Genomic DNA, 19,316 nt, shown 5'->3' on the forward strand with positions numbered 1-19,316 from the left:
CGAGTTGCCAGTATGTGATGGGAGACAGTATCAAATGCGGCGGATAGGTCGAGGAGGACCAGCATGGCCTCCTCGCCCCTATCCACCGATTCCCTGATAATCTCAGAGACTTCTAGCAGTGCCGTCTCGGTGCTGTAGCCGGTTCTAAAGCCGGACTGAGAATCGTGTAACAGCTGATTTGATTCAAGAAACTGAGCCAACTGCTTCTGTACCACTTTCTCCAGTATCTTGGCAGGTTTGGGCAAGAGTGATATGGGCCGAAAATTACCAAATTGCGTGGGGTCTGCACCGGGTTTTTTTAAAATGGGAATTAGTCTAGCCTGTTTCCACACTGAGGGAAATTGACCACAGGACAGAGAGGAGTTCCAGATGGCTAGAAGAGGATTCACTAGAACAGGGGCAAGAGTACTCATGACTTTCGCAGGGACTGGGTCCAGAGGGGAACCAGACTTGACTTTATATAGCAGGGACAACGCCAAGTCAGGGGTCAGTTCACTGAAGGAATTAAATGAATAATGAGTGGAACATTCAATGTCAGAAAGGTGATTAGATGGGGCAATATCAAAGGAGGACGACAGTTTGATTATTTTGTTCTGAAAGAAGTCCGAGAGTCCGTTGCACAGATCTTGAGAAGGGGTACATTGGGTTTTCGTGGCAGGAGGATTTACAAAATCTTTCACGATGGTAAAAAGAGTTTTAGAAGAGTTCTGCGCCTGTTGGATGAGATTAGAAAAGTAAGCTCTCATCGTAGAGCGTTTCAATTTATGAAATTTATTGCGGGCAGATTTATACGCCAGTTTGGCGAAAGGGTCATAATCCTGTCTCCATTTGCGTTCTAATTGTTTACACTTGCTCTTTTCCTCACGAAGCAGGGGGGAAAACCAAGGGGCAGAAGGGCGTGATCTGGAGGAAGTCAGTGGGACAAGAGGGGCGACAGAGTCCAGAGCAGAGGAAAGGGTCGAGTTAAATCTTACAGTTTCTTTATCAAGATCCTCCAGCTGATTTAGTTGAAATTGAAGACAAGCTTCCAGGGACTCACATGTGACTTTGGACCATTTGCGACCCCTATCTCTGTCAATGAAGGAAGGAGGAGGAGGGGAAGGAGAAGTGATAGTAAAGGGAAGAAGGAAGTGATCAGTCCAGGTCAAGGGGAAGGGGGAGAGGGCGGAAATACCAGGATGATTAGAAAAAATAAGATCTAAAGTGTGACCTGCAATGTGAGTCGGGCCTTTGACTAATTGGGGCAAGGTAAGGCCTTGTAATGTTTCCAGCAGGGAAGAGGCTTGCGAGCAGGAAGGATTATCGATATGGAGATTAAAGTCTCCCAGCACAGTAAAGTGGGGGTGTTTAAGAGAAAAATCTGCAATAGAATGCGTCAGGGCATTGAGAGAGGGGACGGTGGCAGCAGGGGGGTTATAGACCAGGATACCGGCACAGATGGTGCCAGCAGGGTCCGAAACCGTAAAATAAGCGGCTTCAATAAGACCGGGATTAGGAATTTTAGTAAGATTCAGTTTCAGGTGGGATTTCGCAATTATCTCTGGTCTGGAATTTTCTATGGTCTGGAATTTTCTCGGTTAATGCCAGTAAAGCAGTAACCAGGTGGAATGGCCAAGTTAATATCCGGTTTGGACGAATCTTTAATCCAGGTTTCTGTAAGAAACAATAAGTCCCATTTATGAGTATCAAGCGATAGCCAGATGTCGGTGGCATGAGCCGGGAGAGATCTGCAATTAATTAAAGCAGCTTTTAAAATGACTGAGGGTTGGCCATGCACACTCGGGGGCAGCTGAGATGCTTTAGAAACACCAGGGATAGTGAAGTTGCATTGTGGACAGGATTATGCCATAGATTCCAGGCTATAGGGTTTACAGCAAGTAATGGGATTGCAAAAGTCTTGACGAAGTTGGAGTAGTTGATCGAGGGTCCAGGTAATTTTAGGGGAGCGAGATGCAGGGGTTCCGGCGCTGGGCGCGGGACTGGCGCGGACGGGCGCAGACGGACGGGAAGAGCCCTTCTTTTTATACATGTCCATCTAGCAATGGGAGGAGGGTGGGAGGCGTCCAGGAGCTGGAGCGCTACCCTGCCTCCCCCCAAGATGGCGGTTCCGCGTTCTCCCGGCCGGCGAGAGCGCTGTGCTCAGCTGCGCCGGGGGAGAGAGACCAAGGTCGGGCCCCTGGGACGAAGAAATCTCGTCCGGACCGGCAAAGAGGTCAGTATTTCAATGAAAGTGCTCCAATTAAAATATAAACAGTTTTAAAATAGGCTGCACGTGGTGGCGTCTGTGCTCAAAGTAGAAATCACCAGGAGTACAGGAAAGTTATTAATTATCCCAACACACGCACGCTTTAAAAGATTTCAATTTCAAACAGTCACTCCTTAAAGTGTACAGAAAGATGCCCCCGGCTTCCGCCTCAGGGGAGAAACAAGCTATCTGTAGTAGAGAGGGGCGGGGGGTCTTAAGTAGTGAGGGAGGGCGGGAGGCGTCCAGGAGCTGGAGCGCCACCCTGCCTCCCCCCAAGATGGCGGTTCCGCGTTCTCCCGGCCGGCGAGAGCGCTGTGCTCAGCTGCGCCGGGGGAGAGAGACCAAGGTCGGGCCCCTGGGACGAAGAAATCTCGTCCGGACCGGCAAAGAGGTCAGTATTTCAATAAAAGTGCTCCAATTAAAATATAAACAGTTTTAAAATAGGCTGCACGTGGTGGTGTCTGTGCTCAAAGTAGAAATCACCAGGAGTACAGGAAAGTTATTAATTATCCCAACACACGCACGCTTTAAAAGATTTCAATTTCAAACAGTCACTCCTTAAAGTGTACAGAAAGATGCCCCCGGCTTCCGCCTCAGGGGAGAAACAAGCTATCTGTAGTAGAGAGGGGCGGGGGGTCTTAAGTAGTGAGGGAGGGCGGGAGGCGTCCAGGAGCTGGAGCGCTACCCTGCCTCCCCCCAAGATGGCGGTTCCGCGTTCTCCCGGCCGGCGAGAGCGCTGTGCTCAGCTGCGCCGGGGGAGAGAGACCAAGGTCGGGCCCCTGGGACGAAGAAATCTCGTCCGGACCGGCAAAGAGGTCAGTATTTCAATAAAAGTGCTCCAATTAAAATATAAACAGTTTTAAAATAGGCTGCACGTGGTGGCGTCTGTGCTCAAAGTAGAAATCACCAGGAGTACAGGAAAGTTATTAATTATCCCAACACACGCACGCTTTAAAAGATTTCAATTTCAAACAGTCACTCCTTAAAGTGTACAGAAAGATGCCCCCGGCTTCCGCCTCAGGGGAGAAACAAGCTATCAGCCTAGCAAGAAGCATCCTACAATAGGGACCTGGAGAAAAACCAAAAGGTTTTTTGTGCCTTCAAGCTTTTTCCTCCTTGTACTATCTGGCATTACTCTCTAGAGGGTATCTCTTCTGAAAAGCAGGATAGCCTTTGGGCAGACAAAGTGGCTTCTGGAAGGGTGTCACCATTTCCTCCCAGCCTGGAAGAAAGGGGTGAAGGATTGACCCTTTCTCCAGCCCCATATAATGCTCTGTGATATAGATACTATTCCTACATACAAATCAATCTCATAACCGGGGAAACATCACACATCAGCGGGACAAACTGGACACGTAATTCTATGGTGACCAATATGCAGTCTACATTCAGTATATTTTCACTTATCATACAAGTCCAAGACATATTTCCTGATTCAGTCAAATAAAGCAGCTTGACCTCCTAGTTTGAAAGTTTACTTTTCTACTTGCACTAGACTGGCTCATAGACATCTGCTTCATCTCAGTAAATGGTTTGAATTAAGACTTCAAGGTTCTCAAAAGTATATTTTGTCTGTCACTGTTCCATGTAGTAGCCATAGCATATTTCGTACCTTAGATGATACCATTTTTAATAGAAACTCCTTGGTTGACAGCATCGTACTAGTTCCTGGAGCTAGATTCATCCTGGATTTCATCTCTTTCTATTAGTTCAGAAAGTGTGCCGGTTCCTCGTTGTGGTCCTTTGCATCGCTAGCAATTTCCCCGTTAACAATGCCAAAGATCAAGTCATTCTCTTATTTTGTATCGCCCCCCTCTGCATCAGTTCACCCCAATCAGATAAAGGCCCTGAGCTACGGTTGTCCATTCAGTTCCCAACCCAGAGGTTAAGCGGTAGCCATACTAATAATCATTAGACTTCATGAAATTTAATGCAGCAGAAGTGATACACTTGGACATGTTGACATGCCTTTCGTCTTAAGCTTATGGCTGGCTAGCTAGCTGAAAGGGCATTTTTTTCCATGGGGCAGCCCACGTCTGTGCTATTTCTTTGAAACCAACATTTTAGCTCATGTGTAAGGCTTCAGTGCTCATGTTGCGATTCCTTCCTCTGCAAAGTTTCCACATCTAGAAGTTGTGGAAGGTCACCAAATTTGAATTGGTTTAGAAAATCTACTTGTCCACTAAACAACTAGGCAACGAAAAATGGAAGACGTAAATAAGTGAAAGAACCTTGTGGCAGCCAACAGCCTGGATTTAATAGATCTTTGGGCAGACCCCATGAGCTACAGTCTGCCAAACCACATGACAAAATGGTGTTGTTGTGCAGGTCAAACAACTCCAAATTTGCAATTTTGACAGTCCTGCTCTAGTAATCCGGGATGGCAATCCAAACTGACCTAGTGAGATCTTACACCAAGACATTTAAGAGGTTACTGGCAACCTCTTCATCCATTGCTCCTGACCCCGTTCTGATGCGGCAAGTGCCGATTGTTCGGAGGGTCATAGAGTGAGCAACACAACTTCCGGTGAGGTTAGCGGACCAGTTGTTAGAGCCTCAGGACTATTTTAGGTGGGCTTAGAGGCGCTCCTGCAGCGGACGCTGCGATTTAGCTGCTAGATGCGTGCGTAGCGCTTTGACTCTATATGCAAGATCTTACTGCCAAAACTCTATTTTTTTTAAACTTTGCTTTTACTTGTACTTGGCAACTTCTTCCTCCATTGCTCCTGACCCCGTTCCGACGCGGCAAGTGCCGATTGTTCGGAGGGTCATAGAGTGAGCAACACAACTTCCGCCTGCTCCCTCACTTCCGGCGAGGTTAGCAGGCCAGTTGTTACCATCATCAGGACTATTAAGATGGACACAAGGCGGAGGCGCAGCGGACGTGCGCAGCGGGCGCACCAAAGGCAAGCCCGTCTGCGCCCGTCCATGCCCAGCCGGGACCAGGGGCCAGTTACAATGCCCAATTGATCACTTACACCTCTTCTGAGCTCTACAATTTACAGCACGATTGGCCTATCAGCGCTAATGCCAGGACAGACGCCATGAAAGAATGGATTTTGGCTCCCAGAGCTGCATCTCCTGAGTACTACACTCAGCGTATTAAGCAAGACTCTTCCCCCCCCCCCCTATCACCCCACAAGTATTCCCCTGTACCCACCAATCCCAACACACCGGTAGCAGGCCCTCTTGTCATCACCTACTTAAACATGCGCTCTATGGTGAAGCTTCAGCGTGAAATCTTTCAACTGCTTGATGCCGACAATCCTGATATCTTACTCCTGTCGGAAACCTGGCTTACGGCTGACTCTACCCCCGACATCCTTGCAGCAATACCTACCGGCTATTACATACTCCAAGCTAATAGGGTGTCGGGTAAACCAGGGGGTGGTAGCTATTATCCATCAAAAACACAAATTTACCACCCTAGAGATCAATAGCCTACCTCTTGTTGACCGTCTTATTTTAAAGTTTGACACCCCAGGTTTTCCTTTATTTGTGCTCTTTTCTATCGACCCCCTGATCATATTCCCCTGTTCCCTGAACTCTTCGGTGAATTAATTTCCCAGCTAGTCCTCAATCGTGCCAGGATTATTATCCTCAGCGATTTCAACTACTGGCTGTCTGATATTCGTGAAAGTGCCTCTTCGGTCAAGTTCACAGACTTTCTGTTAGGCATGAACTTCACCCAACATGTCCACAAAGCTACTCACGCCAAGGGGCATACCCTGGACCAAGTCTGGACCTCTAACATCAATATCACACTCCCCCTAGATTCTCCCTGCTCTTGGTCTGATCATTTTTTTTATCTCCTTTACTATGGCCTACACCCCCTCCATCATGTTGCCCTTGGCAGGTAACCTTTTGGCAAGAAACTGGAAACGGGCTAATATGGGCGAATTCCACGCTCTTTTAATAGCCACCTCTCCCAATGAACAGGTCCCTATCTCTCTCCAGGCTTCTAACCTTGATCGCTGGCTAGAATTAGCCAGTGACAAGGGCACCCCTCTGAAAAAAATCAAACTTAAACGCCCCCATGACGCCCAACGCTGGTTTTCTGAGGACCTAAAAAAGGAAAAACTGGCCCTCAGGCAGGCAGAGCGCCGTTGGCGGCGAGCCTATGCTTCTGAGGAGAAAGCGGCATATGTAGCCCTGTTAAAACATTACAAAGACTCCATCCTTCAGACTAAATCCGCGTATTTCTCCCAATAAATCACCAACTCATCCACAAAGGCTAAAGATATATTCTCAATTGTCGATGAACTCACACAACCTGATCGGGTGACCGCTAAATCTGTCCCCTCACAAACACTATGTGATTCACTGAACTCATTTTTCATCAACAAAATTACCTCCATTAAGAATAATATTCCTTCCCCCACCATCCCTCTCACACCCTGCAAGAACCCCCTCACGCTTGATCACATTCCCCTGATCTCTAGAGAAGAGTTCCTGACTCTTCTGAATAAAGTGGGATCTGGCTCTCCTAATGACTGCTGTCCTCCCCACATTTTGAAAGAGACCTTTCTTGCCTGCCCTGACCCACCGCTCTCACTCCTCAACAACTCTCTTAAATCAGGCATTGTCCCGGACCCTTTTAAATGCACCGTAGTTGTTCCCATATTGAAAAAACCCAACGCAGATCCCTCGGTACTGAGCAATTTTCGCCCCATTTCTCTGCTCCCTTACCTCAGAAAAATATTAGAGGCCCAGGTTACAAATTGCCTCAGCTCATTTATTGAGCATTCCCAGTTTCTTGACCCCCGGCAGGCGGGTTTCAGGCCAGCACACTCCACAGAATCTGTCATCTTGGCAGTAATGGATGAGCTTAGGGGAGGAGCTGATAAAAACATCGCCCAGGCCCTGGTACTCTTGGATCTATCGGCGGCTTTTGACTCTGTCGATCACGAACTTCTGATCGACCATGTCAGTAATGCCGGCATCCAGTGTCTGGCCCTCAAGTGGATCACATCCTTTCTACTTCGACGCTTCCAGGCTGTCCGTCTGTCTAACTTCTCGGCAGTGAAAACAAAACTGACCTGTGGGGTCCCCCAGGGCTCTGCTCTAACGCCCCTCCTATTTAATCTATATATGCAACCCCTGATCGTATCTCTATGCAATGGCCCGGCCGCAATCTTTAACTATGCTGACGATCTCCAGTTGGTATTTAATATATATTCCTCCAATACATCCATCAGCAATTTCCAATCTACCATGATTTTCATTAGTGAATGGATGTATTCTAGTCAATTAAAACTTAACCCCGATAAGACAAAGCTCGTCCTAACTGGAGGGCCCACTAACCCCTGGAACTCCAGCTTCTGGCCTTCATCTCTGGGCATCTCACCCCGTCCAGCAGACTTTGTAAAAAGTCTTGGTGTCATTATCAGCAGCAACTTGTCCCTAAAGCCACAAATCAATGCTGCAGTCTCTTCCTGCTTCTTCCATCTCCGCAGAATCCGGAAAATCTGTAGGTTCTTGACCACGGAAGCCCTCACTATTGTCATCATGGCCCTGGTCACCTCTCGCATTGACTATGCAAACGCTCTCTATGTTGGCATTCCGGCTTACCAGCTTCATCGCCTACAGCTCGTACAAAATCAGGCATCTAGGCTCATTTTCCGCCAACCTAAGCACCAACATGTTATACCCCTGCTGAAGAGCCTTCATTGGCTCCCGGTAGCCAAACGCTGTGTTTTTAAACTAAGCTGTACCATCTTTAAAGCACTCTCTGGTCAAGGCCCTGTTTTCATCTCTTCCAGGATCCAACGATATGTTCCCTCACGTGATCTTGGCTCCTCTTACCTTAACCTGCTCATCATCCCCACCTTCAAACGAAAAAAACACGGTGGTCTCAGGTTCTCTTTTCTGGCCCCCCGTTTTTGGAATTCCCTTCCGAATGAGCTGAGATTGGTAACGAGCTACCCTCAAGTCAGAACTCTCCTTAAAACTCTCTTGTTCTTGCAAGCATATGAATAATGCTCCAGAAATCTTTCTGCCACAGTCCTTCCGCTCCTAGCACCATGAAACCGCTTGGTGTCCGTGCGCTCTAAAAATAATTTTAACATAACATAACGAAGGAGACTGGGCGGTAATTTGAAGACTCAGAATGCTCCTAAGTAGGTATTTAAGGGATTAACTACAAGAGATTGTAGTTATGTTTGAACAATAGCTGATAATGAGGTATGACTGGTGCCTTGTGACTTCTGATGGGTGGAGCTGATGAGGTCTTACTGTGGTCCTGGACAGCTGCTCTCATTGAGGGAGTGATAGAGCAGCGCGTGTAGGTTGAGAAGAGATGAAAGGGATGAAAACTGTTTCCCAGATTAACAAGTAAACATGGTGGACAGAAGAACACAGCTATTTAATTGTCTTCGTTCTCATTATGCACATTCAGCTTAGGCCCATATTGCATGGAGATTCATATAACATTGAGTCCAAAACCGACTTGAAGATTTATGATGACGTGTTCTTGAAAAGTAATGCAGATTTTTTTTTTACAGTAATGCTTTTATATTTTACATTTAAATATGTTTGCATCTTGAGGCATTATGTGGAAGTAACTTCAGGTTGCCATTTCTCTTCGGTATATATTGCACAATAAAATAACTGCATACATTTTGTATTTTGCATTATTTTGTTGACTGTTACCAAGAAAAATACTATTGTATTTTAAATTGAAGTCCACCGTGGGTCCTGAATGTGATATATTGACAATTTTTAACGATAGCATAACTGGGTCTTTGTAAGTCTTGCATTCCCTGAGAGCTGCTCAGTGTGCATTAATGTGATATTATCCATTCTTCCTCTTCCTGCGCTATTCACAGGGTATGTTCCCATTCTTCTCTGAGACCCGATCATTTGTTCTTGGTCATTGAGAGGAGCACCTTGTAGAAGTAAGCTACAGATTTTCAGCTCTCTCCCGATGTGACTCTAAGTTACTTAACCTAATGAGTTGGGATTCTGGATCTCCATTACCCCGGCACTTGCTTATCATGCTTCTGGTGTTACGAACTGGCCAGCTGGAAGGTCATTTTTTACAGTCAGGCCTTTTAGGGAAAGTAACTCACATGATGAGTAACCTGTAATCCGCAGGCCCATTTTTGTCCACACTCCCATCTGTTTGGACCCAAAATGTACATGGGGTCTACGAAACGAACGCCACTAATGGCAAGCGTGGACCACGAGGTGTTAACCATATGAATGTGCCTTTCATGTAAGAGAAAAGCTCAGTTGTGAATTGTTGCCCCTCCATTGCAGTTACCATTGAGCAGCGTGACAACATTGGCCTCACTAGGACCTACATCACTGCCCATGCTTCTTCCTACAGATTAGCGACAGCTGGCTCAACCATCATTTTCCAAACCCTAAACCCCTCCACCTACTCACACCACAATCAAATCTCACCTTCCTTCGGTCATCTTTCTTCACCTGGACATTATTAAGTCTTACCTCTGTCCTTGTAACAACTCAAAGATGCACCTGGACCCTGACAACTCCACACACCTCCACCCCCTCACCGACCTGCCTTCCTTAGGCTGTAGCAATGCACCTGAAGCACCCCATGGATAAACACGGCATCCTCGGGTCAGGGTTCTGCCTGAGGTTTTTTATTTATTTTTATTTTTAAAGTTCTATATAGCGCAGGCTAGACCTGGAGTGCTTTACATGAGAAGATAATCTAAAGCGAACATGGCATACACGTAGATAAAAGATAGTGAAACAACATGTAAAGTATACAAATCAAGATAGATATACAGGTGCAAAAGCTATTCACTTCAAGTAATTAGGAAGATTATGTTCGGAAAAAGGACAAATAATTACTGAACAAATATAACATGATGATTGGAGATCAGGTGCAGGTCACAGGTTATGACCCCCAATAATAATTGGGCCAACATACCATACAAGTAAATAAAATATAATAAAAACAAACTGCAAAATATACAAATCTAATAGATTAATAGGGGCAAGAACTATACAAATCAGGTAGTTTGGTAGAGGATGTTCAGGGAATGGACAAATATTACTGAACTAAAAACAACATGGTGAATTGGAGATTAAGTGCAGGTCACAGGATTATGATCCCCAGTAATAATTGAGGAGGTGGATTTTTAGGACTTTGTTCTGAAGCTGAAATAGGAGAGGTTACAGTGCAGGTTTTTTGGGAGGGTATTCCAAATTATAGGGGCATTACCAGAGAAGGAGTGTGATTGTGTGGATTTCTTTTTATGCAGTGGTAGGATTAGAAGGAGGGAGTTGCTGCTTCTCAGAGGTCGTGTGGTGCCTGCAATGAGGAGTTTTTTGAGGAGGTACTCCGGAGTGTTTGTGTGGAGGACTTTGAGTAATGCAGGAATTTTTTTAGGCAGATCAGCCTTCAATAGGGAGCCATTTAAGAGATTTGAGAGCTGGGGATATATGATAGAAGCGTTTGCAGTCTGTGATGAGCCTGGCTGCAAGGTTGAGCACAGCTTTGATTGGAGCAAGGTGGACCTTGGGGATTCAGTTGAGGATGGCGTTACCATAATCAATATGTGAAAGTACAAGTGATTGAACTACAAGTTTAAAGTCATCGGTAGGTATAAAGGGTTTGATTTTCTTGAGGTGATGGAGAGTGCAGAGGGCTCCTTTAGCAGAGTTTTTGATGTGGACGTTAAGGGTTAGGGTGTTGTCGATAGAAATACCAAGAGATTTGACGGAGCTGGACAGGGTGAGTAAGCAGTTGAGTGCGTCAAGGTCAGAGACCCAGGATTTTTTTATGGGGAGACGGTTTTTTTTTGCGGAGAAGAGAATGATTTCAGTTTTATTAGGTTTGAGATGATTGGAATGGAACCAGGTTTGGATCTTGGTGAGGGTGTTGTTCAGGTGTAGGATATCAGCATGGTTTTTAATCTTGTAATAGATTTGGGTGTCGTCGGCGTAGAGGTGGTAGTTGATGCCTGCTTGTTTAAGAATGAGGGTGAGGGGTTCCATAAAGAGGTTAAAGAGGGAGGGAGAGAGAATAAATCCTTGGAGGACTCCAAGGGAGGCAGGAGTGGGGTTAGAAAGACAGTTTTGAATTTTGATTTGCTGAGTTCGATGTTGTAGGTAGGAGATGAACCATTTATAGGCAGTACCATTAAGGCAGAAGCGGGTCCTAAGCACTGATTGAAAGGGATCGAGTAGGTTGAAGTTTTCGATGTGTTTATCTAGTTGTAGTAGGACGCATTTTTCAAGGACCTTTGAGAGAAGGGGGAGGTTAGTGATGGGGCGGAGATTGTTTAGGTCATTGGGGTCAGCTTTGGGGGTTTGCAGCTGTGAAAGCACAAATCTCTATGGCTCACATTGCGCTCTATAAATACCAATTATAAATACTTTTTAACTTGATTGCCCAGCAAGTCTTCACTAGGAGGGTAGCTGTCTTGGATGCGTTGGTCCAAAACAGGCAACATATTTTTGATGCCGCTTAATCCAAACATGAGTGAACTAGGAACACCTTCCAAGCGTGGTACCGCCCTCTGAGAGCGAGTTGAGAAGTCTATTAATAATTGGCGGTTAACTGAGCATATCACAGTAGAGGGGTCGTCACTGAAGAAATGTAGACTATGTTCATTCACCCTGCTCGAGTGTACTCCACCTTCCCCCTTTGAGCTGTGCTTTTTAACCTGTAAAGCGCTCTGTAAATGAAAAGGTGACTCCCAGCGCTACATCCCGTCCTTTATGTGATGCATGTTGTGTGGTGAGGGGGCTACTGCTGCGCCTGTGCATCCCATGTCCGAACAGACATTGATAACTGTGTTCTCTTTAGTCATCCAGACTTCTGAGGCGTACTCCGTGCTGATTGGCAACCGGGAGTGGATGAACCGGAACGGCCTCGGTCTGAAAACTGACGTCGACCTTCTCATGACGGAGCACGAGCGCAAAGGGCGCACTGCTGTCCTCGTGGCGGTTGACGGTAACTACAGCTGTGCTTGGTGTAAACAGTGATTGGATGCTTTTGGGAAGTCTTGTGCCGTATGTTTGGTATTGATTGAAATGTTTACTGATTCAGTGGTGTCCTATTACATATGATTTGACTGTGTTCAGTTCCTGTTGGCATGCCCCAAGCTGTATCAAACTTGACAGGTAAAATATGATTCATTTAACTGGAAATAGAGTAAAGTAGATGAAATGCTAAAATCTGCTAACTTGCTAAGTGTTATACATCCATTTTTGTGTTAGATTGTATCATAGACAGAAGAACTCTAAAAGAACGAATTATGTAGGCAGACGTAAATCCTTGACAGCAGAAAATCGGGCGAGCAATGATGTACTCCTTCTAATAAGCCATAAATATCGAATTACATTCTTAACTGATTTGGAAGCCGTGAGAGCGTACTTACTTTTTTACAATGACAGAGTGACATTTGTGTGTCTTGTTTTTGTCATTAGGTTAGATATCTGTGCCTAGGATGTGGTGATGTACGTCAGATATATGTTAATATGTAGAACCATAGACGCATAAAAGGATGTACTTTCTTTTTCAATTCACTTAACTAAAAAAGAAATGGGTAGATTAAATCTGATGCACTCCCAGAAATCTAGAAGCTGCTCTTCCTGAAGGTTAGATGAAGTCTCTGAATATAGGGTTATGACTTACCTGCTAGGCATTAGAAAACAAGTACCTTGTGGTCCTATTGCAATTGTTATTTTGTGTACAGAGCATTGAACCGGTTCACCCTGACATAAGTCTCTGTCTAGAAGCTTGAGCTAAGGGTCACATAATTTTACTAGAATGTTTGTAAACGGATCTTAGTCCGTGATGCCAGACAGAAAGCTACAAATTATGGTGGATACGATTTGCTGCCAACTGCCCTAGTTCCCATCACTCAAGCAGACTCTACCCGAACAGGCGGTACAAAAGGGGGTGGTGATGGACGGAGCATCTGAACCAATCAAACACACCCAGTCAACAGATCTGGGTTTAATCCATCACCGTTCTTTAGCCCACTCTGCCACCCCAGTTCAGACATGGCCATATGCAAATCAGTCTGACCCTGTGCCTCATGGGAACAGTCCAGCCCGAACTGCCAAGCCAGGTCTTCCCTGAATTAGAAACAAGCATCCTGGAACCGGTTTAGGGGTAACACCCCATTTCAGCCAGGCTAGCTTGAATCCAGTGGCACAGTGAGCAAGGGACCCATGTCTGGGCATACCCTGCCAACTTAGGGCAAACAAAGCAAACACAAGGAGATGATGGACGGAGCGCTGAAACTTTTTAGACACTTATCCCCAGTCACAGATCTGGGTTGAATCCATCATCATTTTTTAGCTCACTTCGCCACCTCAGTTCAGACCCATCTATATGCCTTCCCTGGACCGGACATAAGCTTCCTAGGACCGGTTTCTGGCATTACAGCCGTCTTCAGCCAGGCTTGCTTGAATCCAGTGGCAAAGGGAGCAAGGGACTCACGTCTGAGCATACCCTGCCAACTTATGGCGAACAAAGCGGTACCAAAGGGGGTGGTGATGGACGGAGCATCTGAACCAATCAAACACTCACACCCAGTCAACAGATCTGGGTTTAATCCATCACCGTTCTTTAGCCCACTCTGCCACCTCAGTTCAGACATGGCCATATGCAAATCAGTCTGACCCTGTGCCTCATGGGAACAGTCCAGCCCGAACTGCCAAGCCATGCCTTCCCTGGACCGGAAACAAGCTTCCTAGGACCGGTGTGTATGACATTGTTCTGCATTCTGTCCATCAACTGTTGGTTTTGCAACCCCGAGTGGGATGGGTATGCTCAGACGTGAGTCCCATGCTCTCCACACCACTGGAGTCAAGCTATCCTGGCTGATGATGACTGATAGCCAGAAACCGGTCCTAGGATGCTTGATTCCGGTCCAGGAAAGACATGGCTTGGTAGTTCGGGCTGGACTGTTCCCATGAGGCACAGGGTCAAGGCTGATTTGCATATGGCCATGTCTGAACTGGGGTGGTGTGGAGTGCAAAAAAACAATGGATTTGGGCCCAGATCTCTGTACTGGGGTGAATGTCTGACATTGTTTTGCATTCTGTCCATCAACTGTTGTTTTTACATTTGCTACCTGTAGGAAGGTACATCCTGACTATGGTTGCCCCCAACTTTTTGCCCTGTGTTTTAGCTGGTTTTGGACATAGTCGACCTGGGACCCTGCCAATCAGGACCCCAGGCCTACTGCTCTCTCTTTAAAATGGATTCCATGTACCCTAGGTACATTTCCAATTGGTACTGGGCCACCCTATCAGACCCTGTAACTCAGGGCATAGGTGTACCCAGGGCTGCCAGGGGCTGCAGCATGTATTGTGCCACCCCTGGCTGGCCTCCTAAATTTGACACAACTGGCTGCATGACAGCTGGGGCAAAGTCGTGTAATCACCCTTTGCTGTAGGTGTAGTATACCTATACCTAACCCTAACATGGACACACAGATTCCTATCAGTCACTCCTATGGCAGGCCTTGACAATCCTGAAGGCAGAGTGCTTGGAATCGTGTGAGATGGTGCTCTGGCATGAGCTGAGCCTGTCTGCAGCTTGCGGAATCAAGTCCTAATAGCTGCTCCATGATATCGCATACCATATACTCTTAAGTGCATTATAATCCTCGCGGTTAAATGCTATCTTTGGTATTGCTTTATCAAAACATGTCGAGTAAGGTGTCATACGAATTGGAATACTAACCCCTCGCCAATTCTGGCGACGGGGTTAGCATTCCACCCTTCTAGAGGGACACGACATGTATGTAACTGTGAACCCCGGTTAAAGTTAACTGAAGCCTCAGCTCCACAAAATGGATGCTGCCACCACAGACACGAGTCTGACCCCCTACAGCTGGGAGTCCTTCCAGCGAGGGGAGCCTGGACAAAGGGTTTCCTGTCAGGGGCGGTGCTAGCACCGTCCCAGACATGGTTTTGTGTATCCTGGGTAGGCAGGGCTTTACAGGAAGGTGACTGCTGAGTGGCACCCCGGTGCTCACTACGCATAGGCCGGTCTGAACCAGTTCCAGGGGCACACCAGCCCCTGGCCTGGGGAAGTCCGGCATGGCTGAGGGGTGTAACCACCCCCCACCTAGTCCCACCCATAGGCAGGACCTAGTCACCGGGTCAGCCCCCTTTTTTAGTATAAAGATGGGAGCGGGCCCCCTGTTAAAATTAGATCATCTTTGGAATCAAGATACCACTTTCTTCGAAAGGACTTCACGATTTCTTCTTCAAGATTCTCCCTTGTGGCTAAGGAGTAGTCACCCTGCATCCGCAGGCACCATCCTAAAGAACACTGCGGTCTGCTGCAAGTCCTTCATCACGAATCCGACGACCCAGCTCGACGAGACCCGGCTTCCCTGGCCCCTCTGACCTCTACTCACCTCTACAGCCCAGCTGAGAACCGTGAGTGCGACGAGACCTCAAGGGACCGACGATCGCCAAGACTGCACGACATCTTTACTGCAAGCCCACCGTGTCCTCCACTGGTGAGTGCTTTGGGGTCCGAGAAGCCCCGACCCTGCGCAGCTCCAGCACCCAAGATCAGCCCCCCTGCATCTCCACGATCTGCGTGGGGCCCTTCTGCTGTTTGCTGTGCACCGCGTTGTTTGGCTACTAGCCGGCTGGCTTGTGGCCCTCTGAACGACGCCCAACGACTTCACGACTGCTGGTCTGGTTGCTCCAGGCTGGCCTTTGCTTCCTTCTTCAAGAGAGGCACCCCGGACCCTCCTGGTCCACTCCAGACGCCATTTTAGGTCCACCGCGTGGGCTTGAATTTGCCAAGGCTTTGTTGCCCAATCCTGGGTCCAGCGACGCCGACAGCTTCTATCTTCGTGGGACAGCTCGATCCTCCATCCTGGTCGCCGACAACGCCTCCTGGTCCGTGAGATCTTCGAGTCAAGCGTCACCCACTCACCTAGTCGAGGTGGCTACCATCCGGTGCCCTCCTGGTGCCCACTGACTACTGGCTAGTAGTCTCGAACTTGGTCCCCTCTGCTTTCAGGTGTCATCTATCTTCAAGATCCAGGCTTGGATCCGACTGAACTTTCTTCACTGGTCACCGGCCAGCATCTTTTCTTCCGGCTCCTGGTCCGTCTACGAGGATTCCCGACGTCTTTTCAGACCTATGCAGCTGCAGCCCCTGGGCTAGGTAACTTCGGCATTTCGGTGCCCCAGCATAGCCTCACTATCCAAGGGTCAGAATCTACTTTCGTTTTCTCCCTACCAGGTCGGGTTCGCCCGAGAACACTAACTTTCTAATTCCTAGCTACCATAGACTTTTGTCCCGCATCTCGCGTGAGAGTGCACACACTGCACCCGAGTCCCCTAGGCCTCCTAGACATAATCTAACGATTCCCTAGTCAAGTCCTAGCGATTCCAAAAGCTATTAGTACTGTACTTACCTGCTAGGAATTTCGCATTCCACTTTCAGAGTATATGGTTTTCCGTGCCCCTCGGGCATTTGTATATACTGTGCTAACTTAAGTATTTTTGTAAGAGTTTTGGTTTGTGCTTAGTACCCTGTCCTCATAAAGAGTACAGGGCTGTTGTGATCTTTAAATAAATAACTGTTTATTTTCATAACACTTGTGTGGTGTCCTTTCACTTGGTATTCAAGGGGTATATGTGTGGTAAACAGCTGGCTTAACGCGCCCTCTCGAGTCTTTAGCCTTAGACTGCTCGTATCCACGCTACTAGGATAGCTGGTCTATAAGGTTGACTTACAACCAATCATCAATAAGGGTTGCTGGACTGATACATAGTGTTCACTAGAATAGTGAGCACTGCATATCAGGCCACCTTCTCACATTGGTGAGCAGCGGTTGGGATTTGAGCTTGCTGTTGTTTTACCACACGTATCCTAAGAATATCTTGTTGAAAGATCACATAAGTACTGTTAGGTACACATAACTAAAGCTTAGAATACTCTGAGTTCTACTGAACCAGCTGTTGTAGCTCCTCAAGGCTTAGCACACCTTGGCTGCAACTCTTAGCAAGGGATCAGTAGGTAACACATAGTGTAGGTAGGTGCATCACTTACACCACACTAGAAGCAGTATGTCGGCCACAGGAGGAAACACTGAGTCTCCCCTTGTGTCAGTTGACCCTCCACAGGTCATCCCTTCAAAATATACTGCTCTTAGCTTCCATGAGATGAGACAAGTGTGTACTCTCAGGAAACTAAAACAGGGGTCTAACCCCACCACTTCCTTTCTGATTGGTCTCTTAGAGGCTTATGATGCCAGTAGGGCTGGTAACCCAGACCCTTCTAATCCAGATGGAAGTTTGCCCTCCTTACAGGGTCCCTTTGATATCCATCCCCTCCTTGAGGCAGATGTTGCTGAGGATGAGGATGAGTTATCAGGGGATGAGGCAGATAAGGGACAGGTAGAAGTCAGCAGACTAAGCAGGTCCAACTTAAGCAGACATGAGCTTGGTACTGGGGAACTCCTGGGCCCACTCTCAGGTCAGCTTAACATTGGGAATGGACGAGTTAGGTCTCTATCAAGAGGCTCTAGCAGATCCTTTCGAACCAATGGCTCTCTCAACTCTTCTCACAGAGGAATGTCTTCCCCTAAGAGGAGAGTGTATGAAGCTGAAGAAAGGGCAGTCAAACTGAGGATTGAAAGGGAAGAACTTGCCCTGGCCAAAGAGAGACTTGCCCTTGCTAGAGAGCAAGAATTATGTGGGCTAGTTCCCACTGGTGGCAGCAATAAACCTAGCAATAGGGAAAGGAGTTTTGATACAAAGCACCTGAATAAGATAGTGCCCCCCTTTAAAGAAGGGGATGACATCCACAAATGGATTACTGCTTTGGAGAGAGCCTGCACTGTGCAGGGTGTTCCCCAAAGTAAGTGGGCAGCTATCTTGTGGCTCTCCTTTGATGGTAAAGGTAGAGATAAGCTCCTCACCACAAGGGTGGAGGATGCTAACAATTACCAAGTCTTGAAAAATGTACTGGTTGATGGGTTTGGTTTAACCACTGAACAATACAGGATGCTGTTCAGAGACACCCAGAAAACTCAGTCTCAAGATTGGACTGACTTTGTTGATTGTGCCACTAAGGCTTTTGAAGGCTGGCTACTGGGTAGTAAGGTTACTGATTTTAAAGGATTGTATAATCTAATTATGAGGGAGCAAATCTTAAATAATTGTCAGAACCAGTTATTACATCAGCACCTGGTAGACTCTGAGTTGACCTCTCCACAGGAATTGGGTAAGAGGGCAGACAAATGGGTCAGAACCAGGGTTAGGCCTAAAAACCAGGGTGGTGACCAGAAAAAGGAATCAACCAAGCCTCAAGAGAAGGGTGGGGATAAATCCACAGAGAAGACTTCCCTAGGGCCCCAAAACTCCAACAAGGGTGGTGGGTCCCAGAACACTCCTTCAGAACAGAAGAAACCTTATTGCCATACCTGTAAACAGGTGGGCCATTACAAAAGTGATGCCAGTTGCCCTAAAAATGGTAATAAGGGAAATACACCCCCAGGTAATACTCCTAAACCTCCTGTTACCACTAGTGGTAATCCCCCAGGTGGTGGGAGTGCCCCCAAGAATGTGGTGGGCATTACTTTGGGCAATCAGGAGGACTATGGCTTAGCCAGGTTCCCTGGCCACACTCTTGTCTGTGAGACTGGCATGGGGTTTGCCAACTTCACTACTGGACCCCACATTTTGGGAAAGTATAGACAAGAAGTGTTAGTGAATGGTCAGAAAGTTGAGGCATTCAGAGACACAGGGGCCAGCCTCACCATGGTGAGTGACCATCTGGTCCCCTCTGCTCAACTGACCCCTGGTTTTACTTATCAGGTGACAGACATTCATGGAATGAAGAGAAGGCATCCCATGGCAGTAGTCAAGCTCAGCTGGGGTAATGTCACAGGGCCCATGAGAGTGGCAGTGACAGATAACCTACCTGTAGATTGCTTACTGGGGAATGACCTGGAACTCTCAGCATGGGCTGAAGTGGAACAAGAAACTCATTCCAGAATGATAGGCCTATCCAGACAGGTTAGTGGGGCAGTAATAGCTACAGCCCCAGTCCAAGCACCAGTCCTCCCTGAAAAGGTTGGCAAGGTTGAAATGGTCT

At 47.1% G+C, this 19,316-nt stretch overlaps 1 protein-coding gene across 3 annotated transcripts in view; it reads left to right on the top strand.

Annotated features, from left to right (window-relative positions):
* The window catches only part of ATP7A (ATPase copper transporting alpha), a 568,605-nt gene that overhangs the window by 478,349 nt on the left and 70,940 nt on the right, over positions 1-19,316 (top strand). For all 3 annotated transcript variants that reach the window (XM_086918413.1, XM_086918412.1, XM_086918414.1), the window contains exon 18: positions 12,033-12,179. In XM_086918413.1, coding sequence (XP_086774539.1) covers positions 12,033-12,179 — 147 coding nt within the window. The remainder of the gene's footprint in view (positions 1-12,032; positions 12,180-19,316) is intronic.

Source organism: Lissotriton vulgaris, chromosome 4_1 (genome assembly GCF_964263255.1).
Source record: "Lissotriton vulgaris chromosome 4_1, aLisVul1.2, whole genome shotgun sequence".
NCBI classification, from domain to species: Eukaryota; Metazoa; Chordata; class Amphibia; order Caudata; family Salamandridae; genus Lissotriton; species Lissotriton vulgaris.